The sequence below is a fragment of the Python bivittatus genome, unplaced genomic scaffold (genome assembly GCF_059951505.1).
Source record: "Python bivittatus isolate LINGU-HERP-01145 unplaced genomic scaffold, Pbiv_v1 ctg000220_np1212, whole genome shotgun sequence".
NCBI classification, from domain to species: domain Eukaryota; kingdom Metazoa; phylum Chordata; class Lepidosauria; order Squamata; family Pythonidae; genus Python; species Python bivittatus.
Genome location: NW_028277048.1, coordinates 21,925,763 through 21,945,068, shown reverse-complemented (window position 1 = coordinate 21,945,068; position 19,306 = coordinate 21,925,763). Strand labels below are relative to the sequence as shown.

At 47.6% G+C, this 19,306-nt stretch overlaps 1 protein-coding gene across 1 annotated transcript; it reads left to right on the top strand.

The window, feature by feature from the left end:
- Nucleotides 1–896: 896 nt before the first annotated feature.
- On the top strand, nucleotides 897–6,925 carry LOC148216294 (retinol dehydrogenase 16-like). The gene is made up of 4 exons (XM_088138099.1): nucleotides 897–1,280; nucleotides 3,429–3,687; nucleotides 5,190–5,347; nucleotides 6,504–6,925. Exons 1-4 carry the CDS (start codon nucleotides 968–970, stop codon nucleotides 6,719–6,721), a joined length of 948 nt encoding a protein of 315 aa, XP_087994225.1. The 5' UTR covers nucleotides 897–967; the 3' UTR covers nucleotides 6,722–6,925.
- The last annotated feature ends 12,381 nt before the right edge of the window (nucleotides 6,926–19,306 follow it).

Genomic DNA, 19,306 nt, shown 5'->3' with positions numbered 1-19,306 from the left:
CTCTCACACCTTCCCTCATCTGTAGCCTATAAATGAGACAGGCTTAAAATCTCATTGGTTGTTCTGGCCTTGAAGGAGTATTCAAGGAGAGGTTGAAAGGGTACAACATTGGCTATGGTGCGCCACTCTTTAGCTTGCGGGCAAAGGCAGTTGAGCTGTGGTGGGGATGGGAGGGGATCTTGAGTGGGAGGTGTGGAAGGAGAGCCTTGTGGGAGAGCATAAAGGACGACTTTGCAGCCGAGAGAGTGGAGGAGCCGTCAGGTCAACAGGCAAGTGATGGTGAAGGGGGAGCAGGCCTGGACTTCCCCAACCAGCAGCGCAGAAGCTGAAAGAGAAGCAGAGCTCAGCGGCTTCACCACTCCAGCAGCCATGCTGAGAAGCTACAGCCAGCCAGCGGCTGGTGACGCGCCTTCCTTTTCACCCCAGCACAGCCTGAGGAACTGCCAAGCGCAAGCTTCAGCAGCAGAGTAGAGCAGCAGTTGAGAGCAACAGAAGTCAGTCTGAAGGTGGCTAAACGGTGGCTAGAGACTTTGGTGTAAGCTCAAGCAACCAAGAAGAATGGATTGCTTAGGAGTCAACAAGGGCCACTGGCCAATTTTTTCACAGTAAAACGTCTGGGCTTCACAAAAGTGCTATGAGCCTCTCTCCCCATCCATTCACAAAGAGGTTAAAATTGGCTCTGAAAAAGAGCATTTTGGGGAACTTAGCTTGTCTTCTATGATCTATTCCCACTGATTCGTGGGTTCTGCTACGTGGGTTAGCAGTAATCAGCTAACATTTTTTAAAATCCCAATGTTATTCCAGAAAGCCAGCTGTAATGTACAAGTCCTTCTTGCCTCTGTTTGTCTTGTGAACAAGGGCAACTAGCCAATTCTTTCACAATAAAATGTCTGGGCTTCCCAGACCTGCTACGTGCACCTCTGCCCACCCATTCACACCGCTTGCTTCTTCCTGGTAGGTGTCAGCCATGTGGCTCTACCTGGCTGCCCTGGTGGGGCTTTACCTCCTTCGACGATGGTACCAGGAGAGACAGACGGTGGAGAACCTGACGGAGAAATACGTCTTCATCACGGGGTGTGACACTGGCTTTGGGAACCAGCTGGCCAGGCAGCTGGATGCCCGGGGCCTGCGGGTGTTGGCCGCGTGTCTCACTCCGGAAGGGGCAGAACAGCTGGAGAAACTCACATCGGACCGGTTAAAAACCACCCTGCTGGATGTCACCAGCACTGAGAGTGTTGCAGCAGCAACTGAGTGGGTGAAAACATGTGTGGGGAACAAAGGTACTGTGTTGGTTAACTCTTACTCCGTGTCCTCAGTGTGCCCCAAAATGCCCATTATTTTTAATTAGCATGCCAATGTTATCATGATTTTCTTGCCTAAATTAAGAAGGCGTTTTTAGAAGATGGTGATGAATCAAGGTTGCAGCCAGTTTTCTCCAAAGTGTCTCACATGGTGTGGAATCACGGGTGCCCTTTAAATCGATGAAGACAATGTAAAAGTTCCCTTTGGGAAGAGTATAATATTTCTTGGCTAGGTGGTCCACAGGGGATTGACCAGGTCTAAACCCTGCGTGGTCTGGGGCCAAATTATTCTCACAAAGCACCCAGTGCAGAAGTTCACAGTACAAAAATCTGGTGTATAATTTACTGATCCCAGATAACGGACTAATAAGGTGATAGTTTATAGGATTGGACTTCTCCCCTTTTTTGTATGTAGGAAGAATGATAGAATTGAACCATTTTTTGAAGATCTGTAAGATGTTATTTGTGGCAGGAAAAAGGGAACTAGCACAGATGCGCACCAAGCAGAGTAGATTTTAAGCAATCCGGTGAAATTATGTCTTTTCCAGGGGCTTTACTATTTTTCAGTTGGGAACTTAAGTTTTGGACTTCAGAGTGGCAAAATATAAGAACCGCAACTTGAAGGTGTATTAAATAGGCCATGGAAATATCTTTGTTATAGCCTGCTGGAGCTTAGTCCAGGTCTTTAATGGATAACGTCTCTTTCTTCTCCTTGAGAAGCCTCTTCTAACTCTTTTTAGAGTACAAAGGTTTTCCCGAGAAGAAGGATCACACATATTGGGGTATTATTGTTATTTTCCCTGCAACACATTCTCTATCCAAGCAGGGTTTAGTCTGCTCTTTGAATTGAAGAAGAGAAAAAAGCTGACCATATTTTAGATATTTCTGAGGTAAACCAATAATTTGTTGGAATATACTAATTATTTCATAAATATTTCTAGCCACACTTGTCCATGGTTTCAAATGAGCAACTGCTGGGGCTTCAAAAAATTGAGCCACAGCCACAGACAGCTTATTAGACCCTGTTCTGTTTTTCTTCAGCTCATATAAATCTTCTGCTTCTTAGACCATCCTGGACAAAATTAACTGTTGGTGGCAAGGGAATCAAGGGCTTGTAAAGATCGGCTCTGCTCAGTTAATAATGAAGGAGCCTCCCGGGATATGTGGTCTCTTGCTAGATGGAAAGGCAGAGAAATGTTTACAATGAGAGGCAAAAACATTAATCATTAACATAGAATGTCGTGCAGCGCCCCTCTATAGCCCCAAAAGGTTTATTCACCCTCTGGGTCACCAGGCTTAGATCCATGAAGGATCTTCAAATAAATGTTTGTGGCCAACTGTAGCAGTCCCTGTCTCTGCAAGATTCTATTACTGTAATTTTATAATAAAAATAATATTAGCATTCATCACTTTGGATTCCTAGTCTGGTCTATTCTGAAGGGCTGTCATTTTCTTGACAGATTTGGGGTTAGGAATCTTGATTCTATGGGAGGATGGATGGATGGATGGATGGATGGATGCATGGATGGATGGATAGATAGATAGATAGATAGATAGATAGATAGATAGATAGATAGATAGATAGATAGATGGATGGAAAAATAATAAAATAAAGCTGGAAACGTGACCCCCTCCCCCTTGCCTCTCCTCACTCTCTTTTCTCCACTTCTTTCTGCCATTCTCTGCTCCTGCAAAACAGGGTCAGCTCCAAGCTATTGCATGACCCAGGAGTGCCCATGTTCCACTACCAAAAATAGCCCTCTAACATACAGAAACAATGGGAGGGCCACCACCTGTCTGCTTAAGGGTTTGCCATGGTTCTTATCTCACCATAGAAAAACCATTTATACCCCATTTAACACCTATCCAAACCTATCCACCAATCAGAGCCCTCAGATTCCCCACCTCTCAACCTCAAAAGTGTATAAATTCTATGCTTTTCTATTGTTCAGGGTCCCTCTTTCTTGAAAGCAGGCCCCCAACGATCATTGCAATAAACATGGCTCTTCTTCTCAGAGCTGTGCTCCTGTCTTTGGCAAAAATTCCATGACAGATAGATAGATATGGAGGGTGGATGGATGGATGGATGAGAAGCTTGTAACAGTCTTATCTCCTCTGATTCCACAGGACTTTGGGGACTGATAAACAATGCAGGTATTGCTTACCCAACAGCTCCCAACGAGTGGCTGACCAAGAAGGACTTTGTATCAGTGCTGGACGTCAACCTGCTTGGGTTAATTGATGTAACGCTTCACATGCTGCCCTTTGTAAGGAAGGCCAAAGGGAGGGTGGTCAATGTGTCCAGTGTTCTGGGAAGACTGTCGTGCTATGGAGGAGGCTATCCTATATCCAAATACGGGGTGGAAGCCTTTTCTGACAGTCTGAGGTAAAGTAAACGCTGAAGAGTTCTCATCTGTGTTTCAACTAAAGCCAAAATACAAGGCCAGCTATCCGGAACCCTTTTTACTTGTCAGGACCCACACAAAGGACTTCCAAGCTACACGCTGGGCTCGTCCTACCACTGGGTAGAGAGGAGTTCCCTGATGGGATCGGTTCGGAGGCAGACAAAGGGGCTCAGGCACAGGAAGTCACAGCTGTGTATGCCAGATGGCCTGTCCTCTTCAGTGTCAGTATAAGATACTATATGTATATGAATATGTGTGTGTGTGTGTGTGTGCAGGTATAGATAGATAGATAGATAGATAGATAGATAGATAGATAGATAGATAGATAGATAGATAGATAGATAGTAGACAAAGACCAGAAGACAGCGGTAGTGATAGATGTAGCAGTGCCAAGTGACAGCAAGATCAGGAAGAAGGAGCATGAGAAGCTGGAGAAGTACCAGGGCCTGAAGGAGGAAATAGAGAGGATGTGGAAAGTAAAGGCCAGGGGGTCCCAGTGGTGGTAGGAGCACTTGGGACTGTGACTCCTAAGCTGGGAGAGGGGCTACAACAGATCCCAGGAACAACCTCAGAGCTCTCTGTGCAGAAGAGTGGAGTGCTGCGAACAGCTAAGATCCTGCGCAGAACCCTCAAACTCCCAGGCCTCTGGTAGAGGACCCGAGATTGAGGAAGACACACACCATCCAGGGAGGTGAGAGGGGAATTTTTTTTTTAGGTATATATAAATAAAGTCAATGGGGAAACTGGCAAGAGGTCACAAATGATTGCGTGACTGTGGGACACTGCAACCACATGGGATTTGCCTAAGAACAGCAACTAGGACAGCCAGAACTGCCATCATAAGTTGGCCCAGTCACTTGATGTCACACATTCCCACCGTGTTGTTTAGTAATGAAGTTTCTGGTCCCAATTACTGTCAGAAACCAAGGACTACATATATTGCATTTTGTAAAGTCTGTCTTTCATGTGGATATTATACCTTAAGATCCTGTTTTTAACTATTTTTTTTAGCCAGGTTAAATGCTTTTTAGATCCCATTTAGAGACCGTGGGGTAAAGATGTTTTAATTAAACATAAACAGTAAGACTGGTATCATATCAATTACCCCATCAACTGAATGCAACTGAAATGCACTGGCATTTCTTCTTCTAGCCAGAGAGTTGTCACAACCAGTTTAAAACCTGAGGTATCGGCCTCTCTGCGGTGGTCCAAAAGAAGGCGCCATTTGGAAATCGGTTCCACGAAAACAATGGGAAATGTCTAGCGAAGGTTCCTAGTAAGGCATGTCAATCGGACATGGAAGGCACCATTATATTTGGGGGACAGTTTCTGTCACCCTTCTGAACCTCCTTTTAGAGAATTCCAGCAGAAGAGGGTAATTTTGTGTATTTGATGCTTGTGGGAGCAGGACATTGAATGTTGTGGATCCTTTGTCTAAGAACAAGTCCTTTCTTTTGTTCTTATTGCTTTGGTTTCAATCCAGGCAAGAGATGCAGACTTTTGGGGTCCACGTCAGCATGGTTGAACCTGGTCGTTTTTCAACATCAATCTACAATCATCAGCAGGAGTCCTTGCAGAGAATATGGCGCCAGCTAGCCCCAGACATTCAAGAAAGCTATGGGCAGAAGTTCTTGAAAATGTGTGAGTTAAAGGGGAAAGAGCTTGTGGGGGAAGGCTGTTTGGTTGTAACCGAGAAAGTGCTAGAGGGCCAGGTATGCAGGGCAGCCATGGGGTCATGGTTTAACTTGCTTTCCTTCAGTCTGTGAAGTGTCCCAAAAATGTGCCAGCATGATCTTCTCTGTCCCAACACTCAATTTCTCTTCTGCTTTGGAACTGTGGCTTGTGAGTAGTGATGTCCTGGGAGCGATTATATGGGAAGAGTTAGGGGAAGAGATGTGTGGAAATCGTGTAGGAGGTAAGTTTGGGGTGTGCAACACACAAGGCCATTCCTCCCTTACCCAGTAACCACATTTTCCTGCCATGTTCTCATGAACTTCCCTGAGGCAGTTTAATGTCATCTGTAGCTATTCCAGTTTTAAAGTCATGTGTTTCAACTGCTTCCAATGTCCTTTTTTTGTTGTGGATGCTATCTGGCATCGTTTGCTCACCACTTTGTTTCTAAAGTGGTCAGGATCTGCGCAGTACAAGCTACTATAGGTGGCCCTTTCTGTCTTGTAAATGGTCACTCTCCACAGTGGCCATTTTGGCCTGGCTGGTAGATCTTGTTTTAACTCAGCGGCCTGGAGGAGGAGCCCTTGTTCACAATTCCTCTCTTTACAGTTCTCTCATTTCCCCCCTCTCTTTCAACCTCTTTCAGCCCATCGCCCATTCCTTTCTATGATTGCTGAGTGGTCCTTCTTGGGGGCTGCCCCCCCCCTTGTGCAATAGATTATCCCCTGAGGGCTGGGGGCTCCAACCTCCTAGTTGTTGTAAGGCTGAATAGACCATTGTGCTGCACTGAGTGTTGAGGTGCTATGGGCAGTCCTGTCTGACATGATTTCCTTTAGTTTATTAGATCACTTCTTATTGACTTTATTCCTTTTTTAAATGTCTTGGTGTTTGGAATTTATTTTATTATATGGCAAGTGTATCATTGTAAACCACCTAGAATTTCTGGATTGAGCACCACAGAAACATCTGAAGAAATAAATATATGATGACAATTTCAACATGTTGATAAGCTTAACTATCCATGCAGAGTTAGTTTGGCACTGATTTTAAAAGCCAGGGCTATTACTAGAAACTTCACAATTTCTCATGGATGATAGTTTCTGTGCTTAATGCTTCTCATACCTAGATTGCAAGATGATGCAACATTCCAAGACATATAGTGTGAAGAACCTCCGTTTGGTGACGGACCGTATAGAGCACGCCTTAACATCCCGCCATCCTCGTGCTCGCTACTCTGCTGGCTGCGATGCAAAGCTGCTCTTCCTGCCTGCCTCTTATTGGCCAAGCTGGGTGGTGGACTGGCTGTTTCTAGTTGTTTTGTATGTAACAGCACACACAAGTTAGATTGTCCCACTACTAACTTGAGAGCTAGCCATCATTCAGAAGAGAAGACATGGTTTTGCATCCTGCCTGGATTCGCAAGAGCTCATTTCGACAAGTAGGGCCCTCTCACTTTTGCAAACATTCAACAAATGTATAAATGTGAAAGTGGTGTACCAATTGTCCAAGTCTTCTCCTAAATGAAGTCCATTAAAGAGCTTCCTTCAATTTGTTTGACATGTTTTTCTTTTGTTGCTACCTTGTTGTCTCGTCTCAGGCTAAAAATGGGTTTTTAAAGAAGTAAAAGCTATAAATAAAGAAATTGCACAAAAACAGCCGTTAGCTTGAGTATTATTTCATGGTATAAAAGAACCAGATTCAGTGCCAGGAAAGAGTAATCGGCAGAGAATGCGGGAAACAGAAAATATCAACTTTAATTCCACTGGAAACACTGAAAGAATTGATTCAGCCAACAGTCATTCTCATCCAGACAATTCTGTGCACAATCCTTTCCTTTCCTTTCCTTTCCTTTCCTTTCCTTTCCTTTCCTTTCCTTTCCTTTCCTTTCCTTTCCTTTCCTTTCCTTTCCTTTCCTTTCCTTTCCTTTCCTTTCCTTTCCTTTCCTTTATTTTAATAAAGATTGTGCAGTGCAACATTAGTCAATACAAACAAGGTATTTTAGAGCAGTCGTATTATAATAGCTATCAGACATATACCTTTAACTCTATCTCTTATTCCATGGTTGACACGGTCAACTCTTTTGTTACGGTTAAACGTTCTGCTTTTCAAGATCTAAAATGAAGACGTAGTTCCACGATACAAAATGCCCAGCTCTAAAAGCCACCGTTGAAGCCCCTTGAAATACCCTTTCTCCTAGAACTGAACCCAGCAGAGCCAACCAGTCTCTCCTGGCAAGGACGAATATGTGAGAAGGGCACAATCCATTGTGGTGTTGTGAATGGAACACTGAATTGGCATTAAAGAGGCCCTGGTTACATGCGTGGTGAGCCGTGGCAATGATGGGAAGTGTTGGGGCCACCCAAAGCATTAGAATGAGGCCCTTCACAAAAGGCAGCAGCGTGAGTATGACCTCCTTCTGAAGGAGCACGGAAGAGCTGTGCCTTTTGGAAGGTTTGTGTGACTGTTTCAGAGGCTGCCTTGCTTCTCAGTTCTTGCCTTCACATGTCCCATTGATGCCAAACTGATGTCTGCATGCACACAACACAAGTGAGAAATGGCTGGAAAGCAGCTTGAGACTGCTGGAGGACATGGCTGCTTTAAGACTTTGAGGAGAGATGCTCAGTTTGTGCCCAGCTGCTTTGTGAAACGCTCCTTTGAAGTGTTTTGCATAATCCTGTCATCGTGTGGCATTTGCTACCTTTTAGCCTTTGAGGATTTAATGAGGCTGTGTTGGAGGGTAGAATAGATTTCAACATGAACAGAAGTGAAGGCAGTTCTATCTTTCTTGCAGACACAAGGCTTTTGCTTCTTTGTTTCTGTTGTGTGTAGCAAATGTGCAGTATGGATCAGCTGAGGTGACAAAACTCCTGTCCATCAATATTTTCTGGAAATAATTGAAAAGCTAGGTAAAAGTGTCTTCTAGAATGTGGCCAAGTACAGGTAGGCCTCCCTTACTGACTGCCTCGTTTAGCAACTCTCCAAAGTTATGATGGTGCTGAAAAAGCAACTTTATGACCAATCTTCACATTCATGTCCGCTGTAGTGTCCCCGTGATCACGTGATTGATATTCGGGCACTTTGCAATCAATGGGTATTCAGTACCATTGCAGCGTCCTGCAGTCACATGGCGTGCTTCACAATAGGCTTGCGACATTCTGCAAGGTGGCAGTAAAATTGGAAGTTGCAGTCACCTAATGTCTCGCTAAATGAGCAAATGCGAAGCGATGCTATAAGTCCGTCATGGTCACATGCTCCTTCACTTACAGACTGTGGCGCTTAGTGATGCAGTTGCCAGGAATAATTACGGTCAGTAAGCAAAAACGTGTCTTCTAGAATGTGGCCAAATACAGGTATACAGGTCGGTAAGCAAGGACTAACTGTATCTCACTTGTTTCTGTTCTGTTTTTCTTTCATCTTTTGTGTTCCTAAGAGTTAACATCTAAAAGACATAATTTTGATATTCACAACACTTTTGTGTGGGGTCTTTCTTTTGCTCCAGAATCAGCTCTGCACCTCAGTGTCCGCGTGTTGTTATCTGACTCTGTCAGCTGAGCTGATTGATTTCTGGCTGAATACTGATGTGATCCAAAGCCAGAGCTATCAGATCTGGGCTGCAGAAATTAGAAGGCCATTTATATACATTTATTTACAGCCAGATGCTAATAACAGATTATAATTTGATGCATCTCTGCTGCCGTCAGTTGATCGCTGGGTGAGCCCTGGGAGCGTCATCCAAACAGAGTGAGTTTCCCAGAAATCGATCTGTGACACAGCACTGAAGACGCCTCTGGGGATGTTTCTGGTGTGTTTTGTAAGGAATAGAAATCACCTTTTAACAAAACATCCCGGTAAGAAGACTTTCTGGTACTTACTGGTTAAAGTGATTAGGCTTGGAATCTGAATGTGTTTACAAAAAGGAAAGGGTCACACCAAGGCGAGACATGGGGATGAAAGGTGATGAAAGAAGTCTTGCCTTTTGTTGGTAAGAATGTGTGAATCACGAAGGAAGAAAAGATCACAACACAAAGGACAGTTATTTAGTGAAGACAGATGGTTCTCGGCCTTGACACTTATCTCAAGAAAATTATAAACTCTTAACAAGAAAGGAAATCATACTCTGATCTCAGGGAGTATTTTATGACGAGTCTAATTTCTTTATCCCCACTCTCCCACTTTCCTTAGTGGGAAATAGTGGGAAAGGAGCTCTAAATGAGACTTGACTTGAACGAAGCCAGCAGGGCCTAGCATCCAGATTGGTCTGCCAGCTCCGATTCTTGGAAATCCTTGCAAATATTCCCACCCACACATGGGAATAGCCTAGGAGAGGGAGACTAGTGTATGGTGACACGGCCAGCCATGACACCTCCATCTCTCCTTCTTCCCAGAATACTTTGCTTTGAGGCTCCAGCTTCCTCCTCCTTTTGCCACTCAGCACCGGTCCCTCCTTGCTGTGGGAAAGTTATGAGAACCTACACTTTTTCACTCTTAGGGCCTCATGTTAGCTGTGGAGAACCACGGTCTCACATAAAAAGAAAACACACACACCACTGTGCTGATTCAACTCTAAAAGGGAGTTTGGCTTGATCTGGTGGCTGATTCTTTGCAAATCCACACAACTGCTGTGTTCCCACAATGGTGCGTATGAGGGGAGCTGCGGTGCAATTGGAAGCAGTCAACCTGCCCCTTCCTTCTGCTCAGTACGGAAGAAGGGTCTGCATTTCTGCCACTGACTCCCTGGGGAGGATGGGTGCTAGCAATTCCCGTTCCCGGTGTCTGAGATCAGCAAACCTTATGAGATTTCAGCCATCGCATTCCCATGATCTTACGTGAGAATGCCAAAATGTTGAGGGATTTTAGCATTCTGTGGTTACTTAGGGTCGACACTGACCTAATGGCACATAATCAGTAAATTGATTTTAAAGGACGTGTATCTTTGCATATTACTAAATCCACACACAGACACGCACCCTTTGCTTTGAAAATGAAATGGGCTAGACTGGGAATTAGACAATGCTCAAGATGATCCAAGATGGTGACTACCAGCAAACGCCGGGTGCGGTAGAAGGGGGAGGATTGTGGGATTACCCCCCCCTCCAGGGATTTTTTCCACCTCCTAGGGCTGAGTTGGGTGTGGAGGGAGACCTTGAAGGCGTTTTCCCCCTCGGATGGGTCACCCAGCCGCAAGCCCTAGGACAGGGCAGCAGGGCAGCGGAGCAGCGGAGCGCGGCGGAGAGAGCGTGGTGGAGAGCAGCAAAACCTGGCGAGCTACGAGCAGCAGACCTGGCAAACTCCAGTGCAGTTTTGGCCCGGGGCGGCGGGCCCCATCAATCCCCAGAGCAGGTCGGGGAGCTCTACCAGGCTTTGGCATGGGCGGCGATCCGCAATGAGCGTGGGGTTGATGCGGTGGGCCCTGGGAAGCCCCGGTGCATCGTGGCAAGCCCGCTGAGTTCCAGAGTGGCGTGGAGGATTCTGCTGGGTCCCGGCATGGGCGGTGACTGGTTGCGAGCCTTCAGACTATCCAACCCCCATGGGGTGCAGCGAACCTCGGGGAGCCCAGATGAACTGCGGTGCGGCGTGGCAGGCTCCAGTGACCAGCAGCGCAATGTGATGAACTCTGGTAGGGCTTGGCATGACATTTCCAACCCCAGGCCCAGTGGGCCCAACAGCCTATTGGACTCCAGGTCTAGCAGGCTCAGCAGGTCCCAGTGAGCCCTGTACGTTGCGGTGAACCCCAGCAGGCCCTGATGCAGGGTGGCTGTCCAACTGTGGACGAAGACCCCTTAGCTCTGGTGGAACAGTTGGGCAGCAGGGGGGGTGTGCCAGATGGCATCCCAATTGACTCTTGTTTTCAAGAGGGGCGAACTGGGGCAAGAGCCAGGAGGTGTGAGTGAGTGTTTGGGATGCTCGCACTGCCGACTAGTGAGAGAGGCATGCAGGGGGTCAGAGTGTGATTGTGGTGTGTGGTTGATGGGGGGGGTCCCAGCCAGCTCCGAGAGTGTGAGCTAGTGGGTGGGCGGGATCTCCCTCACCTGGGAGTGTTTGGTTTTGAATGTGGATGTCTGACTGGATAGAGGGATCTTTGCCTCAGATCGGGGACTCCAGGGGTCCGCGATTGCAGGTATCTGGGCCTGGCACCCCTGGGAACGATGCGGTGGGCTACATTATCGAGGTGGTGATGGGTAGGGGACGATATGGAGGGAGCAGGAGGCAGGCCATTTTTGGGGAAGACGCCCCTGGTGTGTGCTACTGGTGGCGTGTTCCGGACCTCCTTGCTCGCTCCCAGGCCCTTACCAGCAGGTTCATAGGGGCCCTGGCCTCTGGCTCCTGCTGCTTAATGCCAGGTCATTTGAAAACAAGGCCCCCCTCATATGTGACTTGATCACTGAGGAGGGGGCAGACCTGGCATGTATCACCGAGACCTGGCTGGGGCCCAAGGGGGGGTGCCCCTCTCAGAAATGTGCCCTGCTGGGTTTACGGCATGGCGCCAGCCGAGATGCCAGGGTAGGGGAGGATGGTGGCTGTTGTCATCCGAGAGTCTCTGGTGGCCTTCAGGGGCATTGCTGCACAGGTTTCTGGCTGTGAGACACTGTTTCTTAGATTGGGTTCCCATGAACAGTTGGGAGTGCTGCTACTGTACCAGCCTCCCTGCTGCGTGGCAGCCTCCCTGCCTGAGCTGCTGGAAGCAATCTCGGGGCTGGCGATGGAGTTCTCCAGGCTTATGGTTATGGGGGACTTCAACCTGCCATCCCTGGGACAGTCCTTGGAGGCGGCTCGGGAGTTCATGGTGACCATGGCAGCCATGGGCCCGTCTCAATTTGTGCGGGACCCAACCCAAGACAGTGGCCACAAGCCGGATTTAGTTTTCTTGTCTGAACAATGGCAAAGTGATCTGAGGGGAGATTTAGAGCTTTCCCTGCTGTCATGGTCAAGTCACGTCCTCGTGACCCTGAGTTTCTCCTATGCCACCCCGCTCCACAGGGAGGCAGGACCCATGTGATCGGTCTGCCCCTGGCGCCTGATGGACCCATCAGGGTTCCAGAGGGAGCTGGGGAGCATTCCCGTGGATCTGCTGCATGGTCCAGCGGAGGCCTTGGCTGCTGCTTGGAATAGGGAGGCAGCTGTCCAGGCCTTGGACAGGATCGCGCCTATGCGACCTCTCTTGCCACATTGGCCGCGACACTCCCCGTGGTTTACGGAGGAGGTGAGGGTGCTGAAAAGGGCCAAGAAACATCTAGAGCACCACTGGAGGAAGTCACAGACCGAATCTGACCGAACACAAATTAGAGCCGCTATTAAGGCCTACATTGTTGTGCTAAGAGCGGCAAAGCGCCAATACTTTTCCGTCCTTATCGCGTCCGCAGAGTGCCGCCTGGCAGCCCTGTTTGGGATCACTAGATCCTTCCTCGGTAAGGGGGATCTGGAGATTCATTTGCAGGGCCTCATGGAGGAATTCTCAGAGCACCTGCAGGATGAAATCACTTGGATTCGTTCCAAGTTGGACTCTGAGTGTGGCAGGGTCTGGGGAGATGCCAGGGGATCGTTCTTGCCCAGTTATCTGGGGACGGTTTGCTCCTGTTGTTCCTGAGGAAGTGGACAGGATCCTCCAGACTGTGAGGGCAACCACTTGTCATCTGGACCCATGGCCCTCCTGGCTGGTGAAAGCAGCTCGGGAGGTAACATGCGGTTGGATCCAGGCGATAGTTAATACATCGTTGCAGGAGGGAGTGTTTCCAGCGCCCTTTAAAGAGGCGTTGGTGCACCCCCTCCTCAAGAAGCCCTCCCTGGATCCTACCATGCTGGACAATTTCCGTCCAGTCTCCCACCTCCCCTTTTTGGGGAAGGTGGTTGAGAAAGTGGTGGCATCACAGCTCCAAAGGGTTCTGAAGGAAATGGATTATCTGGACCTTTATCAGTCAGGTTTCAGGCCAGGTTACGGAATGAAAACGGCATTGGCCGTACTTATGGATGATCTCTGGCGGGAGCGGGATAGTGGAAGGAAGGAGATCCTTGCTCTCCTTGATCTCTCTGTGGCTTTCAATTATACATCTCCACCCCAGGTGAGGTAAGTGATGCTGTGACCGCCCTTTCGCGGTGCCTGGAGGTAGTTAGGTTCTGGATGGGGAACAACAGGCTCCAGCTGAACCCTGGTAAGACGGAGTGGCTGTGGGTTAATGGCTCCTCTGTATCAGGATGTTGTCATCGTTGGTGCTGGATGGGGTAGCACTGCCCCAGACAGACCCAGTGCATAATTTGGGTGTCCTCCTGGACTCATGGCTCTTGCTCGAAGAGCAGGTGGCAGCCGCGGCCAGGAGGGCTTTTGCACAGCTCCGGGTTGCGCGCCAGTTACGCTCTTTCCTGGATCGGGATGCCCTTCGAATGGTCACTCATTCCCTTGTTATCTCCCAGATAGACTAGTACAATGTGGTCTACATGGGGCTACCCTTGAAGAGTATCCGGAAGCTTCAGCTGGTCCAGAATGCAGCTGCGCGAGCTATTTTTGGGGTCCGAAGAAGGACCCATGTAACACCATTGCTCCGTGAGCTGCATTGGGTACCGGTTTGCTTCCGGGTCCAATTCAAGGTGTTGGTTATCACCTTTAAAGCCCTACATGGCATGGGGCCAGGCTACCCGAGGGACCGCCTCTCCCCCATGATTTCAACCTGTCCCACCCGATCACACAGAGAGGGCATGCTCCAGACCCCCTTGGCAAAAGAACTCCGACTAGCGGGGTCCAGAAGGCGGGCCTTCTCTGCTGTTGCTCCCGCCCTTTGGAACATCTTGCCCCCAGAGCTTAGACAGGCCCCCTCACTCCTGGCCTTTTGGAGGGACTTGAAGACCTGGCTCTGCCATCTGGTCTGGGGTGGGGAGGGAGGCCATCAGATATGGGGTTGGGTAGCCCCCTAGAGGCCTGGTGTTGCTTCCATTGGCCTCCTGGATTTTTCCTCTTCCTTTTACTTTGTCTAAATGTGTTTTTTTATAATTTTTAACTATGTATTTATTTATTGTTTTAATCTGTTGTAAGCCGCCCAGAGTCCCCCATTGGGGGGAGATGATAAATAAACAAACAAACAAACAAACAAACAAATAAATATATAAATGTATAACCTTTCATTTATTGGTGCCTGCCTGGCAAGGTGATGCCCTCCTCTACTCCCCAATATTTCTTTGATCACTAGCTAACAACGGTGAGCCAGAGCTAGTGCTACTACAGTCGGAAGATGGAAAGCGCTTGAAGAAATAACCTAGGCTGTGGAGCAATGCCCTCGCCGCACCGCTGGGGAAAACGCTGACTGGCTCCTGGGTAATCTTTGGTAGAAGTGCTAATTATTACAAGGGCATGCGCCGGAGCAAAGGGCAGGTTGGGAAAGGGAGGAGGAGAAGACGAGAGAGGGGGCAGAGAGAAGAGAGACGACAGTATTTTTATGCAGCAGAGGTGTGAGTCTCACTGTGCAATCCTAAAGACAATCCGGATGCTGAACGGGAGAACCAGAAGGAAGGGAGACCAGGGGTGGAGGCCAGGGGAGAGCTGGCACAGCTCAGGCAAGGCCCAGGATCCGGGGGTGCCAAACAATGAGCCACGGCCAGGGAAGCGGACCAGCCGGCTGCCAGGAAGTCTCTTATCTACAAAAGGCCCTTGTGCAGCTGCTGCACCCCAGACCTGGAGAGGTGCCAGCGGTGGGCCCCGAAAAGCGCCCGCAAGAACTAGCGGGAAGAGCAGCCTGCAGCTTTCTGCGTTGCAGACAGAATCCCCTCAAGCACCAGGAAGGAAGGAAGGAAGGAAGGACGGAAGGAAGGAAGGACGGACGGAAGGAAGGAAGGAAGGAAGGAAGGAAGGAAGGAAGGAAGGAAGGAAGGAAGGAAGGAAGGGCAGACATGTGGCCCATCGAGACAGAGTTAGGTTTGAAACCCCATGAAGGAATGTGGACTGGGAGCCGATAAGGTGCCAGTTACATTTAGTCCCCGTTTAGCGGCTGCCTCGGTTAGCAACTGTTTGCACATATAATGGTAATAAACAGTAGTAAAGAGAAGTAAAAAATGCATTTTCCAAAGAAATCCTTTGCACCTGACCACAACGCACACCAGAGTGAGAGTAAGGCTGGTGTAGCTTCACGAGAGAACTTTGTCCGAATGAGGTGGCAGCAACCAGCGACCTTCGTGGCGTCTCTCTGTCTCTCTGTCTCTCTCTCTCTCAGTCACATGGTTTGCTTGGCGACCATTTTGATTAGCAGCCATTTTGATTAGTGACCGTTTCTCTGAAACGGAACGCGGTCGCTAAACAAGGATATGCATTCTGTGTATGAAGGATGCTTGGTTTCAGCTGGCTCCCTACGGAAGGGGAAGAAGGCACAACAGAGCTCCAAGAGAGGAGGGAAATTTGCAAGGTTCCCAGAGGAAGAGTTCTTGTACAACCATTTGCCACTGATCTTCAGAAAGCTCTCTGGCACTTGGGAGGAGGAGGAGGAAGTTGCTGATGAAACTTATTTCTATGGATAAAAATAAAAATTTGGCATTAAGGGGGAGATGTTCAGTTTGCTGAACTATTTGGGTACAGAAAGTAAATCAGAAGTTCAGCCAGTTCCTTTGGAAAAATCTGTATGGCAAGAATGATGAAGATGTTACATCTGCTTGGGATAATGCCAGAGGTTGGAGGAAAATCCTTGTGTGGCAGTCAACGTTGGTGCAGGGTTATGCACTTGAGAGCAGCCGGTGAGCTGAAAGAGAAGCGGGCAATATATGCCCCACAAAAGTTGAACTAGTGGTGCGTCATTGGCTGAAGAATTGGCTGAAGAAGTTGAACTAGTTGTGTGTCATCTTACACACAAGTAGCTCAACTTCTTCAGCCAATTCTTTCCACCCACCCAGTCAGAGTAAAGAGGAACCAGCGTCCCCCAAACCAACTTGGTTTGATAGTGAATGTCAAGCAGCTAAGAAACAACTGATCTCTAGCTTTAAGGGATATAAAAATGACCCTCTCTCCCATTCAATGCAGGATTTGCTGCTTCTCAAAAGGGATATAAACAGCTGCTGTGGGTAAAGAAGAGGCAGGCCCAGAGGGAGTCCTGGAATAAATTAATCTCTGCTACTCGCTCTGAGAATTCAGCTTTATTCTGGAAATGTGTAACTACTCAATCTGCTTCCTCTAACATACAAATTTCACCTCTTATTCCAGCTTCAGCCTGGGAAGATCACCTCAGATCATCGTATACACAGGAGGAACCACTTTATCCAAAGAGGGGATTAGAATATCACTTACTTCCCTGGTGGCCCCCAGTCTCAGGCTCCAAGATCATAAACCTGGTAAAACAGCTGAAATCGAATAAAGCTCCAGGATATGATCTCATCTCAGCGGAGGTCATTCGTAATAATCTAGACTGGTGGGCACCTGTCCTGGCCCCCCTATTCACGTATATTGATAACTATGGTAAGATCCCTGATGATTGGGGCCGAGCTCTGACGATTCCAATCTACAAAAATGGAGGCAGAGATTTACCTGCCAAGGATCGGCCCATCAGCCTTCTCAGTGTGGTCAGCAAATGATATGCCAGACACCTATACAACAAGCTCTGGGACTGGGTTGTAATGAAGAATTTCTTGGCTGAGGAGCAGGCAGGCTTTAGAGAGGGTCGCTCAATGTTTGACCAGGCCCTAATTCTTCAACATCTGGTTGAAAAATATTCCTCTGGAGCTCACTCAACCCTTTAGGCAGCGTTTATTGATTTAAGATGCACTTTTGATCTCATTGCCAGAGCCAAACTGTGGGAAAAACTGAACTGTTCCTCGATGGATAGAAGATTACTGTTTCTTAAATATAAGCTTTATGAAAACTCTTGGATGAATGTGTGGTGTAATATGTATGGACATTCCACCAAGGAAATTCCAGTCGAGAGAGGAGCAAGACAAGGGTGTATCCTAGCTCCCCTTCTCTTTAATTTATACGTTAATTCTTGTAATACTTGTAGACAAACTGAATAGCCCACCTCTGCACCCCCGAAAACTGGGAAACAGACACATCTCTGTTCTTCTATATGCAGATGATGCCGTGGTGCTTTCTCGGACACAGATTGGCCTGAAGAGGGCACTCCGTACGCTCGATGAGCATTGCCAAGAAGATTGGCTAGAAATTAATTACTCGAAAACCATGCCCTATGGTTTTTGCCAAGCGCCCTAAGATACATATCTGGCGGTTAAGCAATCATCTAATAGAGCAAGTCAAGATTTTTAAATACCTGGGGATTGTTCTTCATGCCTTGGATAACCGCAAATTTCATGCCGATTATGTCAGTCTGAATGCACAAAAACCAGCGGCAGCTCTACAATCTTTCCACTTCTTCAAAGCAGCTCAAGATATACCAGCAGCGATAAAAGTTTTTTCAGCTAAGATTCAAACTCCTTTTTGGAGCTCAGCTTGGCCCTTATAGGTCATTCCTTTCTCTTGAGAGAGTCCAATCCAAGTTTTTAAGATCTATTTGCCAAGTTCCTTGCTGTGTTGTCAATGTGGTGCTATGCCATGAAGCTGGCCTACTAAAAATAGACTTCTGCTTGGATTTACATTTTCTCCTACTGGCTTAAGCTCTCCTTCTTCCCAGATGGCCTAGCTCCCCTGATTATGACCCGTAATTTTCAATCCTGGTAGGTGTCAGCTATGTGGCTCTACCTGGCTGCCCTGGTGGGGCTTTACCTCCTTCGACGATGGTACTGGGAGAGACAGACGGTGGAGAACCTGACGGAGAAATACGTCTTCATCACGGGGTGTGACTCTGGCTTTGGGAACCAGCTAGCCAGGCAGCTGGATGCCCGGGGCCTGCAGGTGTTGGCCGCGTGTCTCACTCCAGAAGGGGCAGAACAGCTGGAGGAACTCACATCAGACCGGTTAAAAACCACCCTGCTGGATGTCACCAGCACTGAGAGTGTTGCAGCAGCAACTGAGTGGGTGAAAACATGTGTGGGGAACAAAGGTCCTGTGTTGGTTAACTCTTACTCCGTGTCCTCAATGTGCCCCAAAATTCCCATTATTTTTAATTAGCATGCCAATGTTATCATGATTTTCTTGCCTAAATTAAGAAGGCGTTTTTGGAAGATGGTGATGAATCAAGGTTGCAGCCAGTTTTCTCCAAAGTGTCTCACATGTCTTTAAATTGATGAAGACAATGTGAAAGTTGCCTTTGGGAAGAGTATAATATTTCTTGGCTAGCTGCGGCAATATTGTGAATTAGTCCACAGGGGATTGACCAGGTCTAAACCCTGCCTGGTCTGGGGCCAAATTATTCTCCCAAAGCACCCAGTGCAAAAGGTCACAGTACAAAAATCTGGTGTATAATTTACTGATCCCAGATAAGGGACTAATAAGGTGATAGTTTAAAGGATTCTGTGCACAGTTCTTTCCTTTCCTTTCCTTTCCTTTCCTTTCCTTTCCTTTCCTTTCCTTTCCTTTCCTTTCCTTTCCTTTCCTTTCCTTTCCTTTCCTTTCCTTTACTTTCCTTTCTTATTTTAATTACAATTGTGCAGTGCAACATTAGTCAATACAAACAAGGTATTTTAGAGCAGTCGTATTATAATAGTTATCAGCCATATACCTCTAACTCGATCTCTTATTCCATGGTTGACACAGTCAACTCTTTTGTTACGGTTAAACGTTCTGCTTTTCAAGATCTAAAATGAAGAGGTAGTTCCACGATACAAAACACCCAGCTCTAAAAGCCACCGTTGAAGCCCCTTGAAATACCCCTTCTCCTAGAACTGAACCCAGCAGACCCAACCAGTCTCTCCTGGCAAGGACAAATATGTGAGAAGGGCACAACGCATTGTGGTGTTGTGGATGGAACACTGAATTGGCATTAAAGAGGCCCTGGTTACATGTGTGGTGAGCTGCGGCTGAATACTGGCTGAATACTGATGTGATCCAAAGCCAGAGCTATCAGATCTGGGCTG

Coding starts and splice junctions, on each gene's coding strand:
- LOC148216294 (XM_088138099.1), top strand. CDS start 968: ATGTGGCTCTACCTGGCTGCCCTGGTGGGGCTTTACCTCCTTCGACGA. Junction 1,281..3,428: donor AACATGTGTGGGGAACAAAG/GTACTGTGTTGG, acceptor CTGATTCCACAG/GACTTTGGGGACTGATAAAC. Junction 3,688..5,189: donor GCCTTTTCTGACAGTCTGAG/GTAAAGTAAACG, acceptor GTTTCAATCCAG/GCAAGAGATGCAGACTTTTG.